The sequence below is a fragment of the Macaca mulatta genome, chromosome 16 (genome assembly GCF_049350105.2).
Source record: "Macaca mulatta isolate MMU2019108-1 chromosome 16, T2T-MMU8v2.0, whole genome shotgun sequence".
NCBI classification, from domain to species: Eukaryota; Metazoa; Chordata; class Mammalia; order Primates; family Cercopithecidae; genus Macaca; species Macaca mulatta.
Genome location: NC_133421.1, coordinates 5,838,727 through 5,866,381, shown reverse-complemented (window position 1 = coordinate 5,866,381; position 27,655 = coordinate 5,838,727). Strand labels below are relative to the sequence as shown.

At 45.3% G+C, this 27,655-nt stretch overlaps 1 protein-coding gene and 1 long non-coding RNA gene across 3 annotated transcripts in view; both read left to right on the top strand.

Moving 5' to 3' along the window:
- Positions 1-291: 291 nt before the first annotated feature.
- The window catches only part of UBE2G1 (ubiquitin conjugating enzyme E2 G1), a 101,623-nt gene continuing 74,259 nt past the window's right edge, over positions 292-27,655 (top strand). The window contains exons 1-2 of one of the 2 annotated variants that reach the window (XR_013405974.1): positions 292-1,917; positions 2,274-2,382. Coding sequence is in view for 1 of the 2 variants with exons in the window: in XM_015118270.3 (XP_014973756.1) it covers positions 631-676 (46 nt within the window). In the remaining variant the exon portion in view is untranslated. Of the gene's footprint in view, positions 1,918-2,273; positions 2,383-27,655 lie in introns of those variants that run through there. The other variant, XM_015118270.3, reaches the window with a different exon arrangement.
- Positions 20,628-25,581, top strand: LOC144335259 (uncharacterized). Its single transcript, XR_013405988.1, has 3 exons — positions 20,628-21,865; positions 22,201-22,957; positions 23,039-25,581. It is a non-coding gene; the product is annotated as an uncharacterized LOC144335259 (long non-coding RNA).

The window sequence follows — 27,655 nt, the reverse complement described above, 5'->3', positions numbered from 1 at the left end:
GCCAACGACAAGACATCTACCACTTCTTTTGGCCCCTTCGCTCCCATATCCATTACTTCAATCCAGATGCTGTATTTGACCCTCCGCGACCTCTTTGTCATGGCGTCCGCGGGGCGTCTACCAGCGGAGACTTGGGCTGGCAGCCGGGCGTCGACCTTCCCAAAATGGCGACGACAGGGACAACTGCGCTCAGGGGGCGGGGTTCCGCCGCCGGGGGCGGGGCGGGAGGCCGAGGGGTCGGGCTAGCGAGCGGGACGCTTCCCAAGTCGGCTGTCTCAGCGCGCCTGCGCCGAGCGGCCCTGCGCGCAGTGAGGCAGTGGCGGGGGAAGGCACCGGTGGGGCCGACGGGCGGGTTGAAGGAGGGAAGCGGGCGAGCGAAGTCCCAGTGCGCGCCGCGGCAGCCCGGGCACCCTCCCCTTCCGGGCGTGAGTCGCTGTGAAAAGAGCTGAAGCGAGCGGACTCGCACCGGCAGCGAGGCGCCGCTCCCGCCGCCTCAGCCCGGCCTCCCTCGGCTCCGGCGCTCCGGTCGCGGGGCCCGGGTTCCTCGGCACACCCCGCTCCAGCCGCCCCCAGAGCCTGTCCCCAGCCCTTCGGAAGCCCCGGCGCCAGCCCGGGCCCTCGGCGGGGAGGATGACGGAGCTGCAGTCGGCACTGCTACTGCGAAGACAGCTGGCAGGTGAGCAGGCGGGCGGCGGGCCGCCGGGCTCGGCCGCGATCGCAGACAGCCGCTGCTCGGTCCCTCTTCTCCTCCTCCCGAGCCAGCGGCCGCACGGCCGAAGGGGTCCGGGCCTGCGAGGGTGGGTACCTCGAGGCTCCGGTCCCGGCCGGGCCCAGCCGTTCTCGCCTGGCTCTCGGAGGGCATTGGGGGCGGGGACGCGACCCAGCTCCGGGCCGGGGACCGGGCCTGGCGCCCGGGGGATCGGAGAGGAGGCGGCCCCCCTCCCCCACCGTTCTGTAGGACGTTGCGGGGGAGGGGCTGTGTGCGGATCCCCAGGCCGGGGCCGCCAGCCTGGAGGGGCGGGTCCCGGGCTCAGGTGCTGCCGGGGTCGCCGGACCTTCGGGGCCGGCTGGAGCGTCCGGGCCCAGCGTGGCTGCGAGTCCCAGGCTCGGTGTCTGAGCCGCAGGGGGCGAGGGCGGGCGGAAGGGACCTGCCCTGGCGGGATAGGTGAGGCGCACAAAACTTCTCCCCGGGCGGCGCTGGGTCCGCGGAGTTGGGGCCGACAACAAAAGCGCCGGCCTCGGCGGCCTCCACGCGGGCGCGCGGGTGCCGGAGACCCTGGCGGGGTGCGGAACGCCGCCTCGCCTGCCTCCGCCTGGCACGGGCTCCGGCTGCGCCGCCCGGCTGGGGGAGGGTAGGAGCGGGCCGCGGGAGAGCCGCTCGCTGGCCGGCTCCGGGCTTTGTGCTCGCCGCGATTCCTGCTCCTGCGCAGGCCCGCAAACCCCGGAGCTGCGCCCGCAGACTCTGGCCCGGGGCGGCGGCCGGGTCGGCCTCTCCGAGGAGCCTGCGGCCCCCCTCCCCCATTGTCCCGGCCTCCGGCCGTTTGCGGCTTCCAGGTTGACTTTTTAGGGGGTTGGCTCCTACTCTGCTAGGACTGTGTGCGCAGAGCATGCGCACTGGAGACGTCCGTGTGCGGAGTGGAAGGGGGGAGGCGGGTTGGTGGCTTCACAATGCAGCCCCACGTGCTGCCAGATTTAAAGAGAAATGAACCAGCAGTTACCCCTGCTGTACAACGCCCGGCGTGTGTCATTCTCAGTTCAAGCGATCTTCCCCCTACCCACTCTACAACCAGTAGCCTCCGGCCCTCAGCAGAAGCCAAAGACTGGAGTGATGAAATCTGTCTTTGAAATACATTTACTAAGAGTTTGAGGTGTTCGTTAAATCACCTTTATAGCTTCTTAAGGAAAAGATTGTCAGGGGTTCTTACAGATAGTATAATTGGGTTTATTATTAGACCATGAGCAAGCAGGTTTGGACAAGTATTAAAGTTCTAGATGCTCGGGGGAGTTCGCTTCCAGTGAATGGAGAAGTTCTAATGATACTACAGGATACTCATCAAAATTATGTACTGGAAAAGCACTGAGGCCGGGCGCGGTGGCTCACGCTTGTAATCTCAGCACTTCGGGAAGCTGAGGCGGGCAGATCACCTGAAGACAGGAGTTCAAGGCCAGCCTGGCCAATGTGGTGAAACACCCGTCACTACTAAAAATACAAAAAATTATTCGGGCGTGGTGGAGGGCGCCTGTAATCCCAGCTGCTCGGGAGGCTGAGGCAGGAGAATTGCTTGAACCCGGGAGGCATCGCTGCAGTGAGTTGAGATCGCCCCATTGCATTCCAGCCTGGGCAACAGAGCGAGACTCTTCAAAAAAAAAAAAAAAAAAAAGAAGGGCCGGGCGCGGTGGCTCATGCCTGTAATCACAGCACTTTGGGAGGCCGAGGCGGGCGGATCACGAGGTCAGGAGATTGCGATCATCCTGGCTAACATAGTGAAACCCCGTCTCTACTAAAAATACAAAAAATTAGCCGGGTGTGGTGGCGGGCGCCTGTAGTCCCAGCTACTGGGGAGGCTGAGGCAGGAGAATGGCGTGAACCCCGGAGGTGGAGTTTGCAGTGAGCCGAGATCGCGCCACTGCACTCCAGCCTGGGCGACAGAGCGAGACTCTGTCTCAAAAAAAAAAAAGAACTTTATTGCATCTTTTTTTAAATTTTGAGGCAGAGTCTCACTCTATCACCTAGGCTGGAGTGCAGTTGCGTCATCTCGGCTCACTGCAACCTCCGCCTCCTGGGTTCAAGTGATTCTCCTGCCTCAGCCTCCCGAGTAGCTGGGATTACAGGCGCGCACCACCACGCCCGGCTAATTTTTTGTATTTTTGGTAGAGGCGGGTTTTTACCATGCTGGCCAGGCTGATCTCCAACTCCTGACCTGGGGATCGCCCGCCTGGGCCTCCCAAAGTGTTGGGATTACAGGCGTGAGCACCGCGCCCGTCTGCATCTTGACATTTATAAACACCTTTTCTGTATACTTTTTTGTTTGGAGGAGGGAATTAAGATTTCCCCAATTCTTTAATCAGAATAAGTTTTATGTGGTGAATTGTTAAACAACTTGAGGTACTAGGTATTAAAACATTGAATTGTTACATAATGGAAAAGATAAACATTTAAAAGGTGTAAAAGAAGTTATGCATTACTAAGAAAGTAAAATAAGACATAACAGTGTCAGCAGCAGCGATGTGTCAAAACGATTTCCTATCCGTTTTTGAACCAGCTCTAGATTTTGTTGGTCACTTGGTTCCCTTCTGCCCTCTTTTTTTTTTTTGGACAATGTATATGCAAATATTAATAAAACGTCCCAAAGCTCTTTACTAATGATTGACTTTCTGATGGGGCATACTAAAATACACTTTAAGATAGAGGAGAGAGCAATTTAATTTGTATTTTTTCAGGCCTCATTGTAAAGTTACTTAGCTGCAGATTTAAGTTTTCCTGCCTTCTTGATGAGAAACAATGGGATTGTTTTTAATATGTTTTGAAAAATTTGAAGCATGTGAATTAACATGCTCGAAATGTACAAAGTAGTAGGGCAAGGCAAATGAATTTTAATTGAAATGTAAACATATAAAATTTATTGGAAAGATTTGATAACTACACAGAGTGTGAAATAAAAGCCTGTTTTATTTTATTTTTGAGACAGAGTTTTTACTTTGTTGCCCAAACTGTAGTGCAGTGGCGAGATCTTGGCTCAGGACAACTTCTACCTCCAAGTTCAAGTGATTCTCCTGCCTCAGCCTCTGAGTTGCTGGGATTACAGGCACCTGCCACTGTGCCTGGCCAAGTTTTGTATTTTTAGTAGAGACGGGGTTTCACCATGTTGGCCAGGCTGGTCTCGAATGACTTCAGGTGATTCACCCACCTGGGCCTCCCAAAGTGCTGGGATTACAAGTGTGAGCCACCCCACCTTTCACGGAGGTTGGAGTGCAGTGACATAATCTCGGTTCACTGCAACCTCCACCTCCCAGGTTCAAGCGATTCTCCTGCCCCATCCCCTGCTCCTCCCCACCCCCACCCGCCCCGAGTAACTGAGATTACAGGTGTGTACTACCACGCCAGGCTAATTTTTGTATGAGTGGCTACATTTATTGAACCTCTAGTCTGTCAATCCTTAAGGATTTAAATTAATTACTTGGGAGAATATATGGGGTATGTTTTGTTGATAACTTAATGAAGAACCTGGTTACTTTGAGAATTGAACACAATGGTTCCTTGGGTTGTGGAGTTCCTCAGTCTTGGCGCCACTGACATTTTGGGTTGAGTCTCGTTGTGGGGCCTGTTCTGTGCGTTACAGAATGTTGAGCAGCATACGTGGCCTTCACCCACTAGATGCCAGTAGCATCCTCCCTTAGTTGTGACAACCATAAATGTCTCTATTGCCAAATGTCTCCTGAGGGACAAAATCATCCCAGGTTGAAGATTACTGAGTTAAAATGTTTCAGAAAAGACCATTATGGCTAATTGTTAAGCAAATAAAGACACCTAACATATTCATGAAATCAGATAGGTTGTGTATTTCTCTATGGATATTATTAGACTATGACTTACTCCTTTGCAAATTCAGCCGTGGCAATTCAAGTTTTGCAGTGCCTTATGTTAAACACTAAGAAATCCCTCAGCACTAGAGATACTTTTAAAACATTTTATCTTTTGAAAAGGTATTATAAGCATTGGTTAAAAATGCAAAGAGTACAAAAAAGCATAGTCTTTTCACCCTGACCACAGGTTCTTTTCATGGAAGCAACACATCACTGACAAATTTTTTTTTTTTTTTTTTTTTTTTGAGACAGTCTTGCTCTGTCGCCTAGGCTAGAGTGCAGTGGCACGATCTCGGCTAATTGCAACCTCCGCTTCCTGGGTTCAAGCGATTCTTGTGCCTCAGCCTCCCAAGTAGCTGGGATTACAGGTGTGTGCCACGATGCCCAGCTAATTTTTTGTATTTTTAGTAGAGATGGGGTTTTTGCCATGCTGGCCAGGCTGGTCTTGAACTCCTGACCTCAGGTGATCTGCCCACCTTGGCCTTACAAAGTGGTAGGATTACAGGTGTGAGACACTGCGCCCGGCCCCTCTATTGCATATGTGTATTTTTTTTGAGACAGAGCTTCACTCTTGTTGCCCAGGCTAGCGTGCAATGGCATGAGCTAGGCTTACCACAACCGCTGCCTCGCCAGGTTCAAGCGATTCTCCTTCCTCAGCCTCCTGATTAGCTGGGATTACAGGCTTGTGCCACCACGCCTGGTCAGTTTTGTATTTTTAGTAGAGACAGGGTTTTTCCATGTTGGTGAGGCTGGTCTCGAACTCCTAATCTCGGGTGATCCACCCGTCTCAACCTCCCAAAGTGCTGGGATTACAGGCGTGAGCCACTGTGCCAGGCCAGTTTTATTATATAGTTTGTTAATACACATTGTATTTTGTGATACTTTCACATATAGTTGTCAAATTAGGTGCACTGATCATTATTTAATAGAGTAGATCTAGGGTGTAAAATCTGATAATCCAGTGACTATCATTGTTGCCTTTTTTTTTTTTTTTTTTTTGAGAGGGAGTCTCCCTGTGTCTCCCAGACTGGAGTGCAGTGGCGCGATCTCGGCTCACTGCAAGCTCCGCCTCCCGGGTTCAGGCCATTCTCCTGCCTCAGCCTCCCGAGTAGCTGGGACTACAGGCGCCCACAACCGCGCCCGGCTAATTTTTTGTATTTTTAGTAGAGACGGGGTTTCACTGTGTTAGCCAGGATGGTCTCTATCTCCTGACCTTGTGATCCGCCTGCCTCAGCCTCCCACAGTGCTGGAATTACAGGCCTGAGCCACCACGCCCTGTCCCCTATTGTTGCCTTTTGACTTCCTTTTCTCAGGTGAAGAATGTCTGATTGCTCTGTCAAGATGAGTTTCAATCCTTGCCTCTTTCGGCTTTGGGTACTTCAGTACAATTTTTTTGTTGGTGGGAGGGTATGCCAAATTATGGTAAACTGTAGTGTGGGCATTCCTTTGCTTTAAGCAAGTAAAGTATTAATTAAGCACTCTTTTAATGAGATCAGTTTGATTTAGGATAAATAATTTGGCATTTCTTAATTATTGAAATTTTTTTTAGATTTAAATTTTTGTTAGAATTTAGATGACTTCTAAGGGTACGTCTAATGTTACCTTTCATTGGTTTGTAGGAAATAACTTTTCAGAGAAGGAAGTGTGGGCTTATGGAAACACTCTGGCAAGGTAAACACAGTGTAGGTTTATATGGTTAACAGCATTTCAGGTACAGAAAAGTACAAATCACAAAAAGCAAACATTCTCCGAATTCTGGTAATGAACATGATTATTATAAACAGATACATGATAAAGAATAAAATGTGGGCTGGGCGCGGTGGCTCAAGCCTGTAATCCCAGCACTTTGGGAGGCCGAGACGGGCGGATCACGAGGTCAGGAGATCGAGACCATCCTGGCTAACACAGTGAAACCCCGTCTCTACTAAAAAATACAAAAAACTAGCCGGGCGAGGTGGCGGGCGCCTGTAGTCCCAGCTACTCGGGAGGCTGAGGCAGGAGAATGGCATGAACCCAGGAGGCGGAGCTTGCAGTGAGCTGAGATCCGGCCACTGCACTCCAGCCTGGGCAAGACAGCCAGACTCCGCCTCAAAAAAAAAAAAAAAAAAAAAAAAAAAGAATAAAATGTAGTTCCAGGAAATAAGATATTTAAATGTTACAATAGAACATTCTAAACTTTTTCCCCTTAGTGCAAGATAGTATTGGGCTAATTTGAGTTAATCAGAAGTTTTTTTTTTGAGATGGAGTCTCGTTCTGTCGCCCAGGCTGGAGTGTAGTGGCGAGATCTTGGCTCACTGCAGCCTCTGCCTCCTGGGTTCAAGTGATTCTACTGCCTCAGCCTTCTGAGTAGCTGGGACTACAGGCGCACGCCACCACCCCTGGATTATTTTTGTATTTTTAGTAGAGACGGAGTTTCACCATGTTGGCCAGGATGGTCTCAATCTCCTCTGCCCTCCTCAGCCTCCCAAAGTGTTGGGATTACAGGCGTGAGCCACCGCGCCCGGTCTAATCAGAAGTTTTTATCAGTGCTGTTCCATTGATAGATTTTGGCCCTCAGAGAAACTTCTGGAATAAATAATGTATTGCTGTTGCTGTAGAGATGTATACCTCTTTTTATGAAGTTACGTTCTAGACTTGCAACAAGTTAATTTTTATAAGGGGAAATATTTTATTTTACCTTTTATTTAACCTTTATACCCATGTCCAGTGACTTAGAAAAACTGCTACTGCTGTATCTTTGCTTTTTTTCCTTTAGCTTTTCTTATCTACTCTTCTATTGGCTAGGGATATGTTAAAAATATAAAGAATTGGCCAGGCGCGGTGGCTCAAGCCTGTAATCCCAGCACTTTGGGAGGCCGAGACGGGCGGATCACGAGGTCAGGAGATTGAGACCATCCTGGCTAACACGGTGAAACCCCGTCTCTACTAAAAAATACAAAAAACTAGCCGGGCGAGGTGGTGGGCGCCTGTAGTCCCAGCTACTCGGGAGTCTGAGGCAGGAGAATGGTGTAAACCCGGGAGGTGGAGCTTGCAGTGAGCTGAGATCCGGCCACTGCACCCCAGCCTGGGTGACAGAGCAAGACTCTGTCTCAAAAAAAAATAAATAAATAAAAAAATAAAGAATTTAAATTTTTACCTGGCAGCTGTTTGTTGTTTGCTTAAAGCAAGATTGCTTTTAAGTAAGTTTATCAAATTGGAATTTTTAAGAAACGTTCTTTATGTCAGGAGACACTTTTCATTTGCTTTTGAATGTACATGCATTTTAATTACATTATCATATTCTTATGTAAGGTATATATTTTCTAGGGTTTCTATGTTAAGACAGAGTAATGCTAGGCAAAGAGTTCTTTTTCCTCTTTTCTTTTTTTTTTTTTTTGATATGGAGTTTTGCTCTTGTTGCCCAGGCTGAAGTGCAGTGGCGCAATCATGGCTCACCGCAACCTCTTGCCTCCCGGGTTCAAGCGATTCTCCCACTGCAGCCTCCCGAGTAGCTGGGGTTATAGGCATGGGCCACGACACCTGGCTAATTTTGTATTTTTAGTAGAGACAGGGTTTCTCCATGTTGGTCAGGCTGGCTTGAACTCCTGACCTCAGGTGATCCACCCGCCTCAGCCTCCCAAAGTGCTGGGATCACAGGCGTAGGCCACCGCATCCAGCCTATTTTTTTTGTTTTTTTTTGAGATGGAGTTCTGCTCTTGTTGCCCAGGCTGGAGTACAGTGGCGGGACCTTGGCTCACTGCAGCCTCTGTCTCCTGGGTTCAAGTGATTCTCCTGCCTCAGCCTCCCAAGTAGCTGGGATTACAGGCACCTGCCACCACGCCCATCTAATTTTTGTATTTTTAGTAGAAAGGCATTTCACCATGTTGGCCAAGCTGGTCTCGAACCTCTGACCTCAGGTGATCCACCTGCCTCAGCCTCCTAAAGTGCTTGGATTACAGGCGTGAGCCACAGTGCCCAGCCTATAGACTATTCTTTTTTTTTTTTTTTTTGAGATGGGGTTTCACTCGGTCATCAGGCTGGAGTGCAGTGGTGGATCTGGCTCACTGCAACCTCTGCCTTTCAGGTTCAAGCGATTCTCCTGCCTCAGCCTCCCGAGTAGTTGGGACTACAGGCGCGCACCACCACACCGAGCTAATTTTTTTTTTCTTTTTGTATTTTTAGTAGAGTTGGGGTTTCACCATGTTGGCCAGGATGGTCTTGATCTCTTGACCTCGTGATCCACCTGCCTCGGCCTCCCAAAGTGCTGGGATTACAGGCGTGAGCCACCCTGCCCGGCCTAGACTATTCTTTAGAACAGCCTCAGGTTCTCAGTGAGATTGAGTTAGAAGGTACAGAGATTTCCCAAATACCTCCTGCCCCCACTCAAGCATAGCTTCCCTCGTTGTCAACATCACACAGCAGAATGTTACAAATGATGAACCTACTTTGGGTAGTTCTATCTTTAATTTTTTGAGGAATTTCCAAACTTTTTCATAGGCCTTGCACCATTTTACAATCCCATCAGTAGGTAAAAGTAAGGTTCCAATTTTTCCACATCTTTGCCAACACTTACTTATTTTTTTTGATAAAAGTCATCCAAATAGGTGTAAGATGAAATCTCATTGTGTGGTTTTTGTTTTGTTTTTTGGTTTTCCTGAAACAGGGTCTTACTCTGTTGCCCAGGCTGGAGTGCAGTGCTGCGATCTCAGCTCACTGCAGCCTCGAACTCCTGGGCTCCAGCAGTCCTCCCACTTCAGACTCCTGAGTAGCTGGGACTATAGGCACATGCCACCACACCAGGCTAATTTTTGTATTTTGTTTTGTAGAGATGGAATTTCAATCATGTTAACCAGGCTGGTTTCGAACTCCAGAGTTGAAGCCATCTGCCTGCCTCTGCCTCCCAGACTGCTGGGATTACAGGTGTGAGCCACCACACCTGGCCCTCATTGTGGTTTTGATTTGCATTCCTCCGATGGTTACAAAGTGGTGCGTCTTTTTACATGCTTTTGGCCATTTGTTTGTCATTTTTGGAGAAACGTCTATTTAAAGTCTTGCCATTTAAACAGTCAGGTTATTTGGCTTTTTCTTTGCAGAGTGGTAGGGGTTCTTTTTGGGTATTATTTTAGCTATTAACCCCAATAGATACATGATCTGCAAATATTTACTCCCATTTGGTAGGTTGCCTTTTCACTCTGTCGATCGTATCCTGTGATGCACGACTGTTTTAAGTTTGGTGTAGTCTAGTTTGTCTATTTGCTCTTGTTGCCTGTGCTTTTGGTGTTATATCCAAGAAATCACTGCTAAGTGCAGTGTTATGAAGCTCTTCTCTTACGTTTTCTTCTGGGAGTTACAGTTTTAGGTTTTATATTTAGGTCTTTTTTTTTTTTTTTTTTTTTTTTGAGGCAGAGTCTCGCACTGTTGCCCAGGCTGGAGTGCAGTGGCGTGATCTTGGCTCACTGCAGCCTCCACCTCCCAGGTTCAAGCAGTTCTGCCTCAGCCTCCTGAGTAGTTGGGACTACAGGCGCGTGCCACCACGCCCGGATAATTTTTGTATTTTTAGTAGAGACGGAGTTTCACCATGTTGGCCAGGATGGCCTCGAACTCCTGACCTTGTGATCGGCCCACCTCGGCCTCCCAAAGTGCTGGGATTACAGGTGTGAGCCACCGCGCCTGGCCAAGTTAATTTTTATGTAAAGTGCAAGATAAACGTCCAACTTCACTATTTTGCTTGTGGATATCCACAACTTTTCCCACCACCATTTGTTAAGAGACTAGATTGTCCTTCTCTATTGGGTGGTCTTGGCACCTTTGTATAAAATTCTGGAAATGACAAAATTATAGTGATGGTTAATAGTGTTCAGGGATTTAGGGACATGAGAGATATGTGGTATACAGCAACATGAGGGATCTTTGTAGTGATGAAGAGTTTTGTATCTTGATAGTGATTACACACATCTGCAAATGTGATAAAACTGCATAGAGCTACACACACACACACACACACACACACACACACACACACACAGTGATGACATCTGAATACAATAGTCCTCCCTTATCTGCATGGAATACTTTCCAAGACCTCCAGTGGATGCCTGAAACTACAGATAGTCCTGAACCTTGTGCTTTTTCCTATGACAGGTATTCTATGATCGCATACCTGTAATGGGGTTTAATTTACGTTAGTCATGGCAAGATTAACAACAATGATAATAAAACAGAGCAATGATAACAATATGCCAGCATCACTACTCTTGCACTTTGGGGCCATTATTAAGTAAAACAAGGGTTACTTGAACCCAAGCACTGCTAAGTCATAGGCAGGAGGGACAGTGTGAGATTTCATCATGCTACTCAGAACAACAGAAAATTTAAAACTTAGGAATTGTTTATTTCTGTTATTTTCCATTTAATATTTTGACTGGTGGGGGGACTATAAAGTATATGGATTGTACCACCGTCAATTTCTTGGGTTTGATATTGTGCTAGACTTATACAGGATGTTAACATTTGGGAGAAACAGGGTAAAGGTTACAGGAAACCTTTCTGTACATTTCCCCCTTGTCCTATGGGACTGTATTTCAGAATAAAAAGTTTTTTTAAAAAGTCACCTGTAACCGTGCATTATTATCCATCCTTTTTCAAATAAAGAACTTAATATTTGTAGTTACAAACACAACTACATGGTTGCTCTATTAACATGTTCAAGGAACAGGAAGTTGAAGTAGAGAAACCTGTAGTTTAAGACAGAAATTCTATCTTAATTTTTTAAATTATTTATTACTTAATTTATTTTTGCGATCAAAGTCTTGCTGTGTTGCTCAGGCTGCTCTTGAACTCCTGGGCTCAAGCGATCCTCTTGGCTTGGCCTCCCAAAGTGCTGGGATTACAGGCGTGAGCTGCCATGCACAGCCACCATCTTAATTTTAAATAGCAGTCTTCATTTAAACTTGTGTGGTTGCTTGCAAAATGGAATAAAGCATCAGCATAAAAGTTTATTTATTGAGCCCTTATATGCCATTGTATTGAGATGCTATGGGAACACAAAGGTAATTGATGTGATATCCCAACCTTGAGGTGCTACATTGAGTAGCACTATGTAAGAAAAGATTTTTATTTTTATTTATTTATTTATTTAACTGTTTTTTGAGACAGAGTTTCGCTCTTGTTGCCCAGGCTGAAGTGCAGTGGCGCCATCTCGGCTTACTGCAACCTCCCCCTCCTGGGTTCAAGCGATTCTCCCGCCTCAGCCTCAGAAGTAGCTGGGACTACAGGCATGCGCCACCACAACTGGCTAATTTTTCTATTTTTAGTAGAGATGGAGTTTCACCATGCTGGCCACGGCTAGTCTCAAACTCATGACCTCAGGTGATAACACCCACCCCTGGCCTCCCAAAGTGCTAAGATTATAGGCTTGAGCCACTTGCTCCCAGCCAGTAAATGAATTTCTAAGAAAATAGTCTGGCAGGCCTGGCGTAGTGATTCATGCCTGTAATCCCAGCACTTTGGGAGGCTGAGGCAGGTGGATCACCTGAGGTCAGGAGTTTGAGACAAGCCATGGCCAGCATGGTGAAACCCTGTTTCTACTAAAAATACAAAAATTAGCCGGTCGTGGTTGCACATACCTGTAGTCCCAGCTGCTTGTGAGGCAAATCACAGCAAATCTTTGTTTTGTTTTGAGACAGGGTCTTACTCTGTTGTCCAGACTAGAATGCAGTGGCACCATCAAGGCCCACTGCGGCCTCCACTTCCTTGGCTCAAGCAATCCCCCTACCTCCCTCCCTATAGCTGGGACTATACGCATGCACCGCCACACCTGGCTAATTTTTCCTTTTGATAAAGTCTTGCTTTGTCACCCAGGCTGGAGTGCAAGGATGTGATGATGGCCCACTGCAGCCTCAATCTCCCAGAACCAAGTGATCCTCCCACCTTATCTGCCTGAGTAGCTGGGACCACAGGCACGCACCACCATGCTCAGCAAATTAAAAAAAATTTTTTTTTTGGTAGAGATGGGGTTTTGCTATGTTGCCCAGGCTGGTCTTGAAGTCCTGGGTTCAAGCAGTCCTCCCACCTTGGCCTCTCAAAGTCCTGGGATTAGACACATGAACCATTGTGTCAAATCTTTGCCCCAGCCAAATATTTGAAGTAAATAAAGAAATTGGTCATTTCTCCAGTCTCACCTTCTTAAATGCTGATGGAGCTGGCTAGCAGAAAGTTTTATTTTCTGATAAAACTCGAGCCCTTTCCTTCCCAGAGTGTTTTTTTTTTTTTTTTTTTTATTAATATTTTGGGAGTTCTTCGTTTCCTTTGAGAATCTGGTAAGAGTTAAAAGGCCTCCTGAGAAAAGCGCACATACATAACTTGGTATGTAATTTCAGAGGGTTCTTTGATCTGTGGAGTGAAGCTCATTTATGCAGATCTAATGCCGTCTCTTTTTTTTTTTTTTTTTTTTTTGAGACGGAGTCTTGCTCTGTCGCCCAGGCTGGGGTGCAGTGGCCGGATCTCAGCTCACTGCAAGCTCCACCTCCCGGGTTTACGCCATTCTCCTGCCTCAGCCTCCTGAGTAGCTGGGACTACAGGCGCCTGCCACCTCGCCCGGCTAGTTTTTTGTATTTTTTAGTAGAGATGGGGTTTCACCGTGTTAGCCAGGATGGTCTCGATCTCCTGACCTCGTGATCCACCCGTCTCGGCCTCCCAAAGTGCTGGGATTACAGGCTTGAGCCACCGCACCCGGCCATGCCGTCTCTTAAATCAGCAAGTTTGATGCCTGTTTTGTGTGCTGTCGGGATGCTGTTTGGGCATTTCAGGAACTTGTATTCTGTAGAAAAATAAAAGTTCCATAATACAGCTGCTTTAGGGTTGTCATTATAGAAGAAGTCAAGAAAAGCTGGCTTCTACCAGTCTGGTTCATGGAGGGCTTTGAGGAGGAGTTCATGACACTTCTGCTTGACCTTTAAAAGATCTGTCAAATTTGACACGCAGAAAGAGGAAAATATTTAAGGCTGATGGAAAAGAACAAGCAAGACAAAGTTTATGCTGAAAGAAGTTGTATAGTTGGAGTATATGATAAACTGAACTAGTGGGAAAACTATCTGGAAAGGTTGAAGTTTGTGGAAGACCTTAAAAATGCTGGGGTAGGCCAGGTGTAGTGACTCACACCTGTAATCCCAGCACTTTGGGAGGCCAGGCGGGAGAATCTCTTGAACCCAGGAGGCAGAGGCTGCAGTGAGCTGAGATCGCGCCACTACACTCCAGTCTGGGTGACTGAGTGAGACTCTGTCTCACTCACACACACACAAAAAAGGCCGGGCGCGGTGGCTCACACCTGTAATCCTAGCACTTCGGGAGGCCGAGGTGGGCGGATCACGAGGTCAGGAGTTCCGAGACCAGCCTGGCCAGCATGGTGAAACCCCGTCTCTACTAAAAATACAAAAAATTAGCTGGATATGGTGGCGCGCACCTGTAGTCCCAGCTACTTGGAGGCTGAGGCAGGAGAACTTCTTGAACCCAGCAGGTGAAGGTTGCAGTGAGCCAAGATTGCGCCGCTGCACTCCAGCCTGGGTGACAGAGTGAGACTGTGTCTCAAAAAAAAAAAAAACAATCGAGCTGGGCACGGTGGCTCACGCCTGTAATCCCAGCACTTTGGGAGGCCGAAGTGGACGGATAACGAGGTCAGGAAATCGAGACCATCCTGGCCAACGTGGTGAAACCATGTCTGTACTAAAAATACAAACATTAGCTGGGCAGGTGTGGTGGCACATGCCTGTAATCCCAGCTACTCAGGAGGCTGAGGCAGGAGAATCGCTTGAACCTGGGAGTCGGAGGTTGTAGTGAGCCAAGATCACCACTGCACTCCAGCCTGGTGACAGAACGAGACTCCGTCTAAAAAAAGTAAAATTTAATATATATATTAAATTATATATATAATATATATTAAATTATATATATATTAAATTATATATATAAAATTTTTATATATAAATTTTTATATATTAATTTATATATATATAAATTATATGGGGTATAAAATTTAATATATATGTTGAGATGGAGTTTTGTTAATTGACACTAGTTTATATCAGTTGATAATACAATATAGATACTTCACCACAATATTATAGGCATTCTTTCTTCCCCCTTCTTACATTTTTTTTTTCTTTTCCATTTACTTAATTTCAGCAAGTGACCCTTGTTGAAACACCTTCAGTGTCTCATCAAGGTCCTTATTTTTCTGTCAAAGTTTTTTTTTTTTTGAGATGGAGTCTCACTCTGTCACCCAGGCTGGAGTGCAGTGGCACGATCTTGGCTCACCGCAACCTCCGCCTCCCAGGTTCGAGCAATTCTGCCTCAACCTCCTGGGTAGCTGGGACTACAGGCGCGCGCCACCACGCCTAGCTAATTTTTGTATTTTAGTAGAGATGGGGTTTCACCGTGTTTCCCAGGCTGGTCTTGAACTCCTGAGCTCAGGCAGTCTGCCCGCCTCGGCCTCCCAAAGTGCTGGGATTACAGGCGTGAGTCACTGCACCCAGCCTCATACTATTTTTGAATGAGCGGGATTCAAACATTTTCTCAGAAGGAATAGCAAAAACATCATTATCAGGAAAATGATACAGCTGTATTATCTATAATACAGCCACCACGCCCGCCCCCAAAGTATTTTCTTTAATGAACAACTCTATCATGACTGTAGCTTTTCTAACTGTATAATTTTAAAAATTACTACAAAAATTAACATTGTTTTCTTTTTGGCTTTTCCTCCCATGTCTCTGAAGTTCCCGTCTGGTCCTCTGCTGTAGTGGCCTTAAATTTCCTACTCAGCTGACTGTCCATATTTTCCAAAAGAGAAAACTAAGTTTCACTTATTTGCAGGAGCAGAACCAAGACAGCTAGACTTCATTAATCTCCGAATTTGTCCTTTAACAAAGTTTAGGCTGGGTGCAGTGGCTCACGCCTGTAATCCCAGCACTTGGGGATTCTGGGCAGGAGGATCGCTTGAGCCCAGGAGTTGGAGGCTGCCATGAGCCGTGAGCGCATCACTGCCCTCTAGCCTGGTTGACAGAGCAAGACCCTGTCTTAGAAAAACAATATTTAAGTTAGATCTACACAGAGAATGAATATAAAAGTTAATGTTGATACGATGATCCCTTTCCTACTTAGGTCCTGGGGAGCCTGTGGGGTCATATGATCCTTTGATTTTATCACTGTTTTTGAGGGTGAGTCAAATATATTTAAAAGACGGAGTTTTCGCCATGTTGGCCAGGCTGGTCTTGAACTCCTCACCTCACCCGCCTCGCCCTTTCAAAGTGCTGGGATTACAGGCGTGAGCTACCGCACCCAGCCAAGACCACTGCATTTTATACCACTGCACAGTCTGTTAAATTCTGAAGTCTTTGTAACTTTTAGAAGGGGAACTAATAACTATTGGTAATGGCCGCATCTGGTATTTTGAGTCTGTTTGTCATCTTTTGTGCTTTAGGATTCTGAAACTAAATTACTTATTTAAGGTTTATATATAGAGAGGAGTGTTATTCTGAGGTCTTCCTTTATATTCTTTCACCCTAGGTAAACAGAGGATTGTATTTCCCTGTTTTTTTTTGTATTTAGCAGTGCGTAAGGTTTATATTATCCTCATTAGTACTTTAGGCTGTGATAATTTCTTTTTTCTGTTCATTTTTTCTTTTTTTCACTTGTCACTGACAAAGCTCGGAATAATTTCTTATTTTCAGACTGCTGTGAACATTTATGGTGTGATCGTTCCCCCAGGAAAAGACTGTATTTTCGCTGTCTTCTCTGGTTATTTCTGCATCTCTGCCCTAGGATGGCATCTTTGCTCTTCTTCTGCCCTTAGCATTTGCCTAATGGAAACAACAAAATTGTTGTTATCCAGTTTGGTTTATATTTAACTCTTGCAGGTGCAGCAGTGGCACAGATGAGGGTATTGTGTTGCCTGCTACCCTCTTCGGCATCTACGTCATATGCTATGGCTGTTGGGGAAGCAATACGACTGTGATAGGCTTTTTGTTTTTAAATAAACCTTTTTAAAAGAGTTTCAGATATACAGAAGAATTGTGAGAATAGTACAGAGAGTTCTTATATACCCTGCTTTCAGTTTCTCTTATTTTTAACTCTTTCCCCCACCCCCATGAGATAATCTCCGTCTGTTGGCCAGGCTCACTGCAACCTCTGCCTCCTGGGCAGAGGCGGTTCTCCTGTCTCAGCCTCCTGAGTAGCTGGGATTACAGGTGCACGCCACCACACCTGGCTACTTTTTGTGTTTTTAGTAGAGATGGGGTTTTGCCATGTTGGCTATGCTGGTCTCGAACTGCTGACCTCAGGTGATCCGGCCTCCTAAAGTGCTGGGATTACAGACGTGAGCCACCACGCTCAGCCTCATACTATTTTTAAATGAGCTGGATTCAAACATTTTCTCTGTAGGAATGGCAAAGACATCATTATCGGGAAAATGATGTAGCTGTATTATCTAAGAGTGATTTAAATAGATAACTTACAATCTAAATAATTATGTCTAAGTTGCTGGGTGCACATTTTTACAATTAGTTTAATTTGGAGAATGACACTGTTCAGAGCCAGACATTCTCTGAATTCTTTATTATTTATTTTGAAATGTTCAAGGTGATACTTGTTTTAACTGCCCTGACACTGTTCTTTTTTTGTTTGTTTGTTTTGAGACAGGGTCTTGCTCTGTTGCCCAGGCTGGAGTGCAGTGGCACACTTGTCAGCTTTACTGCAGCCTCCACCTCCCAGGTTCAAGCAATTCTCCCACCTTAGTCCCCCGAGTAGCTGGGATTACAGGCGCACCACACCATGACTGGCTAATTTTTGTATTTTTGTTAGAGACAAGGTTTCACCATGTTGGCCATGCTCGTCCCGAACTCCTGACCTCAGGTGATCCACCTTTGTCGGCCTCCCAAAGTGCTGGGATTACAGGCGTGAGTCACCGCGCCTGGCCGACAATGTTCTAAGTTAATTACATTAGCCATAATATGTAAGATAGAAATTTGCTCATTTGTGTATAAGAAAGAAGATTCCGAAAAAGTTTTAAGGGCTGGGTGCAGTGATTTAATTTCTGTAATCCCAGCATTTTGGGAGGCCGAGGCAGGAGGATTGCTTGATTCCAGGAGTTCTGAGACCAGCCTGAGCAAGATGGTGAGGGCCCCCTCTCCCACTTTGGAGGTATGCTATAAGTAACAGGCCTTTGAAACTCATTTTGGGTATTGTGAAGATGTTATATTACAGTGTCCTTTTATTTATTTATTTAATTTGAGGTTAAACTTTTTTTTTTTTTTTTTGAGATGGAGCCACTGCGCCTGGCCAGTTAAATGTTTTACTTTTAGACAACTACATGACATGTTTTTCTTAAAAACAATGCCTCCATTCCAAAGAAATTGCAGTCAAAATAAATGAAGAGTTCAAGATGACATCAGTTCCATTTGTCTTAAGTTCTGGTGTTGTGTGAATGACAAGCAGCAGCCAGTTATGATGGCAGGTGATCCGAAGTAATTGCCAAATTTGTTAACGTTTTTCCATTTCTAAACCATCCTTAAAGAAAAACATATATGGGGTCACACCATTCTCATTGACTTCTATTGAAAATGTAAGCTGGAGCTGGGCGCGGTGGCTCACGCCTGTAATCCCAGCACTTTGGGAGGCCAAGGCGGGCGGATCACCAGGTCAGGAGTTCGAGACCAGCCTGGCCAACATAGTGAAACCCTGTCTCTACTAAAAATACAAAAATTAGCCGGGTGTGGTGGTGCACACCTGTAGTCCCAGCCACTCGGGAGGCTGAGGCAGAAGAATCACTTGAACCCAGGAGGCGGACGTTGTGGTGAGCCAAGATCACGCCACTGTACTCCAGCCTGGGCAACAGCACGAGACTGTCTCAAAAAAAAAAAAAGAAAGAAAGAAAATGTAAGCTGTATGGATGAGACTGCAGAAACTCATCTACTGTGAAGGACCATACGAGCCAAGTGTCTAATACATATTTAGGATTATTTTGGTATAAGTCTGGATAAGGAGCAGCGAAGGGGAAGGGAGGCTGTGGTTTTTACAGGTAAGGATTTAGGCTTTTACTCTGAGTGAGGTATGCATGGTTATTGTTAGATTAGTACTAACATTTGATGTTTAATTAGTGTAAAAGGCTTTCAGAAGGTGGAAAGTATGAGTGTTAAAATTAGTCTTCAGATTACTGGTTGAAAATCAGATTGTATTTTAAGGTTAGTCATTTTTATAAAGAGGAAGTTGTTTAGCAATTCTGAATCCTATATTGTTGAAATATCAGTAGCAGATGCTAGAATCCTATTAGTAATCACAAGGTAAAGTGAATTCTATTTTTTTTTTTTTTTTTTGAGACGGAGTCTCGCTCTATTGCCCAGGCTGGAGTGCAGTGGCCGGATCTCAGCTCACTGCAAGCTCCGCCTCCCGGGTTCACTCCATTCTCCTGCCTCAGCCTCCCGAGTAGCTGGGACTACAGGCGCTCGCCACCTCGCCCGGCTAGTTTTTTGTATTTTTTTAGTAGAGACGGGGTTTCACCGTGTTAGCCAGGATGGTCTCGATCTCCTGACCTCGTGATCCGCCCATCTCGGCCTCCCAAAGTGCTGGGATTACAGGCTTGAGCCACCGCGCCCGGCGGTAAAGTGAATTCTAAAAGTGCAATCTTGAATTATTCAACGCTTGGTATCCAAATTATATGAAATATAATCATCCATTTTATGATTTTGAATAGAACTGTAGGTTGTTTTCTTAAATAAGAGTTGTTCTTCCTCCGCCTTCTCATTTTGAGTCCCTGGAATCTGTTCTATTTTTACTTGTGGATCTACATACTAAAGCTGTCTCTGATTTCATGCTCTGAAGATCAACAAGAGACCTTCTCTTGTAAGATGAGAATTGTGTAGTAGGTGACTATCAGAAGAGTAAACAAGTCTTAAGTCTGTAAACATTTTTTCAATAAAGGCAGCGGAGTACCAGATATCTCTTGTTACTATGACTAAAGAAAGTTCAATGGTCAATTAAGCAGCTGTTTACTAGCCTTGATAAGTAATTGCTAGAAGTAATAGTAATTGTTTTCATAGTTTTACTGAAGGTTTATTTACTGTATGTGTGATTTTTTTTTTTTTTTTTTTTTGAGACGGAGTCTCGCTCTGTCACCCAGGCTGGAGTGCAGTGGCCAGATCTCCGCTCACTGCAAGCTCCGCCTCCCGGGTTCGCGCAATTCTCCTGCCTCAGCAGCTGGGACTACAGGCGCCCGCCACCTCGCCCGGCTTATTTTTTTGTATTTTTAGTAGAGACGGGGTTTCACCGTGTTAGCCAGGATGGTCTCGATCTCCTGACCTCGTGATCCGCCCGTCTCGGCCTCCCAAAGTGCTGGGATTACAGGCTTGAGCCACCGCGCCCGGCCTATGTATGTGTGATTTTTAAAGTTTTAAAGGGATCAATGAAAGTAATATATGGGGAATATTTGTAAGTTACTGGAAATAAGCCAGGAATTGAATTTTTAAAAGTGCCTTCCAGAGTAAATTATATTTTCATTTTCTTTATAGAATGAAAGTGGAACAATATTGTTTAAAATTCAAATTGAGCACCATTTGTACTTTTCAGGCCATTAGAATCTGCTCGAGGCGTGTGTGGGAAATATTATTTGATTCTTTATTATATTACCTTTGGCTAAAAATTGCAGAGAAGACTTTTTGACATCCTCAAAAAAAGTAATAAACAACTCCCTGAATCTAAAATAAAAGTTGGAAAAAAGTCATGAACACTAAGTTGCTCATGAGGGGCTTGGACTTCCTTGTATTTCTGGCCACCCATTTGGTGCTGTCACTCTGTTTGTCCCTTCTGGGCTTCTTGCTTTAATGTGACATCATATCAGACTTTTAATTCTGATTAATGTATTTACAAAGCTCATTTAAATTTTTCAGTAATTATGTTTGTAATTTGAAGTTTGATTCTTTGTTTCTTAGCCACATAAGCATTTTTGAATTTTGAATTGTGGGAAATTTCTGAAGGCAGGTAAAATACTTATTTTTTAATACCTTAACTCTCATCCCTTTTATTTTTTATATATTTAGAGACAGAGTCTCACTCTGTAGCCCAGGCTGCAATGAGGTGGCACAGTCATAGCTCACTGCAGCCTCAAACCCCTGGGCTCAAGTGATCCTCCGGGCTCAAGTGATCCTCCAGCCTCAGCCTCCCAGGTAGCTAGGACTATATCACCACATGGTGCACCACCACACCCAGCTAATTTTTATTTTTGTTTTTTGTAGAGATGGGGGTTTCTCACTGTGTTGCCCAGGCCAGTCTCAAACTCCTGGCCTCAGCCTCCCAAAGTGCTAGGATTACAGGTATGAATCACCGCACCTGACTGAGAGCTTTTTTCATACGGAGTTTCACTCTTGTTGCCCAGGCTGGAGTGCAGCGGTATGATCTTGGCTCACTGCAACCTCCGCCTCCCGGATTCAAGCGATTTTCCTGCCTCAGCCTCCCGAGTAGCTGGCACTACAGGTGCCCATCCCCATACCCGATTAATTTTTTATACTTTTAGTAGAGACGGGGTTTCACCATGTTAGTCAGGATGGTCTCAATGTCCTGACCTCGTGATCCACCTGCCTTGGCCTCCCAAAGTGCTGGGATTACAGGTGCGAGCCACCGCGCCAAGCCGGGCTTCTTGATTGTAGTTTCTTTGTGGTACACACTTTGTGTAACACTCAGTGTTAATAGCTCTAAGTACTTACACTTGATTGCTTTCTTTCTTAGTATACTATTTATTCCTCCTATGAACTTGCTTTACGATTGAGAATAACCTTGGCTCCTCCTTCAATAAATGAAGGACTTCGTGCTGTGTTAGAAACCTGTTGGAGTACCATTGTATTTGCCTGTTTTTGTCTTTTGGCAAATAGTCATTGCTATTTTTTTCCAGAAACACCCCCAGAGCTTTAGTCTCCAGAGTTTGTATCTGTTGCAACTGAGGAGAAATCTACCTGTGTAAATTTTTCCACTCCTCTTGAAAAAAGGTTTGAAGAAGAGTATAGTGAAATGCCACCCAAACCAACCTTCGTATATATGAAAAGAGCGCTTGGACATAAAAAATGTTTTTTTGAGATGGAATCTCACTCTTCATCCAGGCTGGAGTCCAGTGGCATGATCTTAGCTCACTGCAACCTCCGCCTCCTGGGTTCAAGCAATTCTTCTACCTCAGCCTCCCATGTAGCTGGGACTACACCTCAGGTGACCCACCCACCTCGGCCTCCCAAAGTGCTGGGATTACAGGCATGAGCCACCGCGCCTGGTCTGGACTTGTTATTAATATAAAATTCTAGAGCCTTTAAGCCATAGGATCATGTAAAAATTACCTTACATTGGCACTTTCAATTTAAAGTGCTGACAGATCACACGTAATCTTCAAATTTAATTCTACATTTCACAAATATTTGAGTGCCTACTTTTGTAAACATAGCAGTACATTAAAGAACAGGACATAAAAGTTTTGCTGGTACAAAGTTTTGCAGTTAGTGTGGGAAGACAGATGATAAACTAGATAATTAAGTTAAAAATGTGGTGTATTAGGTAGTGCCCTGGAGAGAAAATAAAGCGGGAAAAGGGAATGAAAAGTTGAGGGTGGAGCATTGAGGTCTTGAAGAGCTTTCCAGGCCAAGTGAGGAACAGTACAGGGGCGCTGTGGTGGGAGAGAGGCCTGGCAGGGTCAGAGTAGCAGCAAAGGGTGTGGAGGGGAGGCTGTGTGGTTTTTGACAGGTAAGGATTTAGGCTTTTACTCAGAGGGAGGTAGCCGTGAGGTTTTTCAGCACTGGAGTGATATGACCTGATTTACATTTTAATGAGATCATTCTTGGCTTGCTATGCTGAGAATATAGACTGCACGGAGAGTCAGATGACACATGATACTAGCTTGGACCTGTATTGGAGCCGAGGACAAAGTGGTTCGATTCTTGGGTATATTTCCTAAATAGAGCTGTTGGAATTTGCTGGTGGAATAGAATTCTTTTCCTTTTCTTTGAGACAGAATCTCGGTTTGTTGCCCAGCAGGAGTTCAGTGGCACAATCATGGCTCACCGCAGCTTCGAACCCCTGGGCTCAAGCCTCAGCTTCCCCAGTAGCTGGGACTATAGGCATGCACCACTGTACCTGACTAATTTTTAATATTTTTTGTAGAAATGGGGTCTCACTTTGTTGCCCAGCCTGGCCTCCTAAAATGCTGGGATTACAGGTATGAGCTACTGCGCCTGGCTTAGAAGGAACACAATATTTGGAGGGTAGAGTGTGTGAGGGAGTGTGAAGGGTAGAGTGTGTGAGAGAGTGTGTCAAGGGTAGAGTGTGTGAGAGAGTGTGTCAAGGGTAGAGTGTGTGAGAGAGTGTGTCAAGGGTAGACTGTGTGAGAGAGTGTGTCAAGGGTAGAGTGTGTGAGAGAGTGTGTCAAGGGTAGACTGTGTGAGAGTGTGTCAAGAGTTCAGGTTTTTGGCCTCAACACCTGAAAGGATGGAGTTGACATTAACTGAAATGGAAAAGAAAGACTGCAGGACAAGGAGGAGAGATTACCAGCGGCTCAGTTTTGAATTTGCTACTTTTGATTCGCCTGTTAGACATGGAAGTAGAGAAGTCACATAGGCAGCTTACTGTATTTGATCTGGAATTCAGTGAGGAGGTTTGGCTTAGAGATATAAAGTGGGAAATTGTTAGCATATGGATTGCATATAAACCATGAAGTTGGATGGGCTCAATAAGGGAGTAAAGGTAGATAGGTGAAGAAGATTGAGGACTAAGTCTTGGGACACACTGGCATTGAGAAGCCAGATAAATAACCAGAAGCTAGTGAAGGAGTGTGAGTGGCATCAGTGAGGTGTGAGAGGAGGCAATCCAGAATGCCATGGCCTGTAAGCCAAGTGAAGAAAACTTCAAGGGAAGAGAGATCAGCTGTGTCAAAAAAGAGTTTGGATAAGATAAGGACGGATGAATGACCACTAGAGGTGAATGGTACTTTGAGAAAGGCAGTTGCACTGGATGGATTGGTATGAGCCTGAGAGAATGGAAGGAGAGCAAGTGGAGATAAGAAATGAAGACAACTCTTAAAGTTGTACTGTAAAGGGGTGTTGAGAAATGGTGCAGTAACTGGAGGACTTGTGGGCTTCATTTGTGTGTGTGTGTGTAAAGGTTGGAGAACTGCTAGTAGCATGCTTGATGCTGATGGGATTGAATTTAGTAGAGAGAAGAACTGATGACACAGGAGAGGGTAGGAATTTCTGGAGCAGTGTCTTTGAGGACATCTGAGTGGGGAGAATGAGATGAGATCTAATTACTGGTCAGTTTGGAAGCCTTATTAGGAGCAAGGGCAGTTGATCCAGAGAAACATGAGAGAAGGTAGAAAAGTAAATACATCGGCAGAGATTCAGGTTAGAAGATACGTCTGGGTAAAATGGGGAACATTTTCATACTTATCTCATTATTTTTGTGAGTATTAAGTTTAATACTTATAAAGGGATGATTACAGAACATAGTACTCAGTAAGTGTTGACAAATTGTTAAGTTTGTAATATTTATAAAGTTACAATGTGATTTACATGACCAGCTTCTTTCAGTGTGTGACTAATACTCTGAAAATACTGGCTTTTCATTTGAGCCAGATGGCTCAGTCAGTAATTTCTAGTTGCCATCTTTTTTTTTTTTTTGTAAAGGCACTGGGCACCAAAGGTGCTACTCACACAGAATATCAACTTGAAACTCACCCTGGAAAGACAAGATTTTCGTAGTTCTAATCAGAAACATTGTAATTTTGTTATGTTCATGTTACGGTATTGAAGGTGATTTTTTTGTTTTTGTTTTTTTAAATATGTGAATAAAGGGGCCGGGTGTGGAAGGCCGAAATGGGAGGGTCACTTGAGACCAGGAGTTTAAGACCAGCCTGGTGAACACTGTGAGACCCCCATCTCTATTTAAGAAAAAAATAAAAAATAAATAGTATGTTGGATATTAGTTCGTTCTCATGTTACTGTAAAGAATTGCCCGAGACTGGATAATTTATAAAGGAAAGAGGTTTAATTCACTCACAGTTCTGCATGGCTGGGGAGGCCTCAGGAAACTTAAAATCAAGGCAGAAAGGGAAGCAAACATCCGTGCTCAACATGGCGGCAGGACAGAGAGGTGCAATGTGAAGCGGGGAAAAGCCCCTTTATAACATCATCAGATCTCGCGAGAACGCACTATCACGAGACTAGCATGGGTGAACGCCCCCATGATCTAATCACAGCCCATGAGGTTTCCCCCCCTCAACGTGTGGGGATTACATTTAGGATTACATTTCAAGATGAGATTTTGGGCAGGAACACAGCCAAACCGTATCATGTGGGTAAAAATTCCTTTAGTAAAGTTGTAACATTGTCTGATGGAAAAGGGGATTTGTTTTCATTTTGGTTAGAACAGAAGTAGTAAAGAAATCATGTATCCATATATACGGTAATTGTAGTTTTAGGACCAGTTGTAAAGTTAGTGCAGATAAAGTGGGAACATTAGAAGGAGAGTTGGAACCAAGAGATACCTGGAAAATCTACTCAAAACTCTCACTGGATTTAAGTATATTCCTATTTTGAAAATTCAGTAGATATGTTCTCTGAGAACATCAGAACCTCAGTATCAGTTTAGGGCAAGATGGAGGATGGAAGAATGAAAGAGGGGATATAAAGAAGTTTTATTAGGTTGGGCATGGTGGCTCATGCCTGTTACCCCAACATTTTGGGAGGCCAAAGTATGAGATCACTTGAGCCCAGGAATTTGAGACCAGTCTGGGCAACATAGGGGAGACCCTGTTTGTACCAACAGTTAAAAAAAAATAGCCACATGCACCTGTGTTGCCAGCTAATCAGGAAGCTGAGGTGAGAGGATAGCTTGAGCTCAGGGCTGCAGTGAGCTATATGACTGCACCACTGCACTCCAGCCTGTGTAACCCCAGGCGGAGAGAAGTGAGACTCCATTAAAAGAAGGAAAAGAAAAGAAAAAGGAAAAGAGAGAAGGAATACATTTTATTGTTATTTTAAGAAAATTTGGCTTTGGCTTTTTTTTTTTTTTTTGAGACGCAGTTTTGCTCTTGTTGCCCAGGCTGGAGCGCAATGGCATGATCTCGGCTCACCACAACCTCCACCTCCTGGGTTCAAGTGATTCTGCTGTCTCAGCCTCCCGAGTAGCTGGGATTACAGGCATGCGCCACCACGCCTGGCTAATTTTGTATTTTTAATAGAGGTGTGGTTTCTCCATGTTGGTCAGGCTGGTCTCAAACTCCCAACCTCAGGTGATCTGCCCAAAAGAGTTAAGAATGAGTTAAGAGCTTGGACCAGGTGTGATGGCTCATGCCTGCAATCCCAGCACTTTGGGAGGCCAAGGCAGGTGGATCATCTGAGGTCAGGAGTTCAAGACCAGCCTGGCCAACATGCTGAAACCCCATCTCTACTAAATACAAAAAATTAGCTGGCTGTTGTGGCAGGTGCCTGTAATCCCAGCTACTCGGGAGGCTGAGGCAGGAGAATCACTTGAACCCGGGAGTTGGAGGTTGCAGTGAGCCAAGATCATGCCACTGCACTCCAGCCTGGGCAACAAGAGTGAAACTCCATATGAAAAAAACTCTCAGCTGGGTGCGGTGACTCACACCTGTAATCCTAGCACTTTGGGAGGCTGAGGCCAGGAGTTAAATATTTTGACTCCCACTCCAGATCATCAAATTGTTTTGAGAGTAAATGAGTTGAAGCACGCATACTGCCTAGTTAGACCAGTGTCTGAGATAAATACAATACAGAGTTTGCTATTATAATTTAGAATTTTTATTGAGTATACTCTGCTGTCTATGCACAGTTGGCTCAGGAAATGAATTGGGAAGCTTTTCTGTTTCATAGGATAGTTTAATAAAAGAATTGAAACTACTCTTTACTTACTATGAAAATGTCTGAGACTGGTATTTGGAGTGGGTGGGGAGCTAACTGTGTAACTCATGCGAATGTTCAGAAGTTATTGAAGTATTTTCTAATTCTATTAGATGCTTTTGACAATTTATATTTTCCTAGAAAATCATCCATTGTATCTATGTTTAAAATTTAGCAGCTTAGGATTTACTGCAAATGTATTTTATGCTTATTTTGATTTCTTCTCTATTATCTTACTTCCTTTTCAGTCCCTCATTTCATATAATTGTCGTTTTAGTCCAGCTAATAGTTTGTCTGTTTTATTTTCCCCTCCCATCAAAACATAGCGCCCAGGTTTTTTTTTTTTTGAGATGGAGTCTCACTCTGTCACCCAGGCTGGAGTTCAGTGGTGCGATCTCAGCTCACTGCAACCTCCGCCTCCCAGGTTCAAGTGATTCTCCTGCCTCAGCCTCCCGAGTAGCTGGGACTACAGCCACGTGCCAGCATGCCTGGCTAATTTTTTGTATTTATAGTAGAGATGGGGTTTCACCGTGTTAGCCAGGATGGTCTTGATCTCCTGACCTCGTGATCTGACCGCCTCGGCCTCCCAGAGTGCTGGGATTACAGGCATGAGCCACTGTGCCCGGCCGCTCCTAGGTTTTAGAATTAATTCTGCAGGCTTCTGTTCTCTTACTTGAGTAACTTTGAATTCCCTTTATCTGATTTTTAAACGTTTATTTTTTAACCTTGAGTTGAATGCTCATTTAATTCTTGCTCGGTTGAAGGTGTTTAGGCTGTGGCTCTTCCTCTGAGTATAACTTTATTAGTGTACCAAAGGTTTTTTCTCTTTCTTTCTTTCTTTCTTTCTTTTTTTTTTTTGAGACGGAGTTTCATTCTTGTTGCCCAGGCTGGAGTGCAATGGCGTGATCTCGGCTCACTGCAACCTCCACTTCCCGGGTTCAAACGACTCTCCTGCCTCAGCCTCCCGAGTAGCTGGGATTACAGGCATGCGCCACCACGCCCGGCTAATTTTGTATTTTTAGTAGAGTCAGGGTTTCACTATGTTGACCAGGCTGGTTTCGAACCCCTGACATCAGGTGATCCACCTGTCTCAACCTCCCAAAGTGCTGAGATTACAGACGTGAGCCACTGTGCCCACTTTCTTTTTCCTTTTCTTTCTT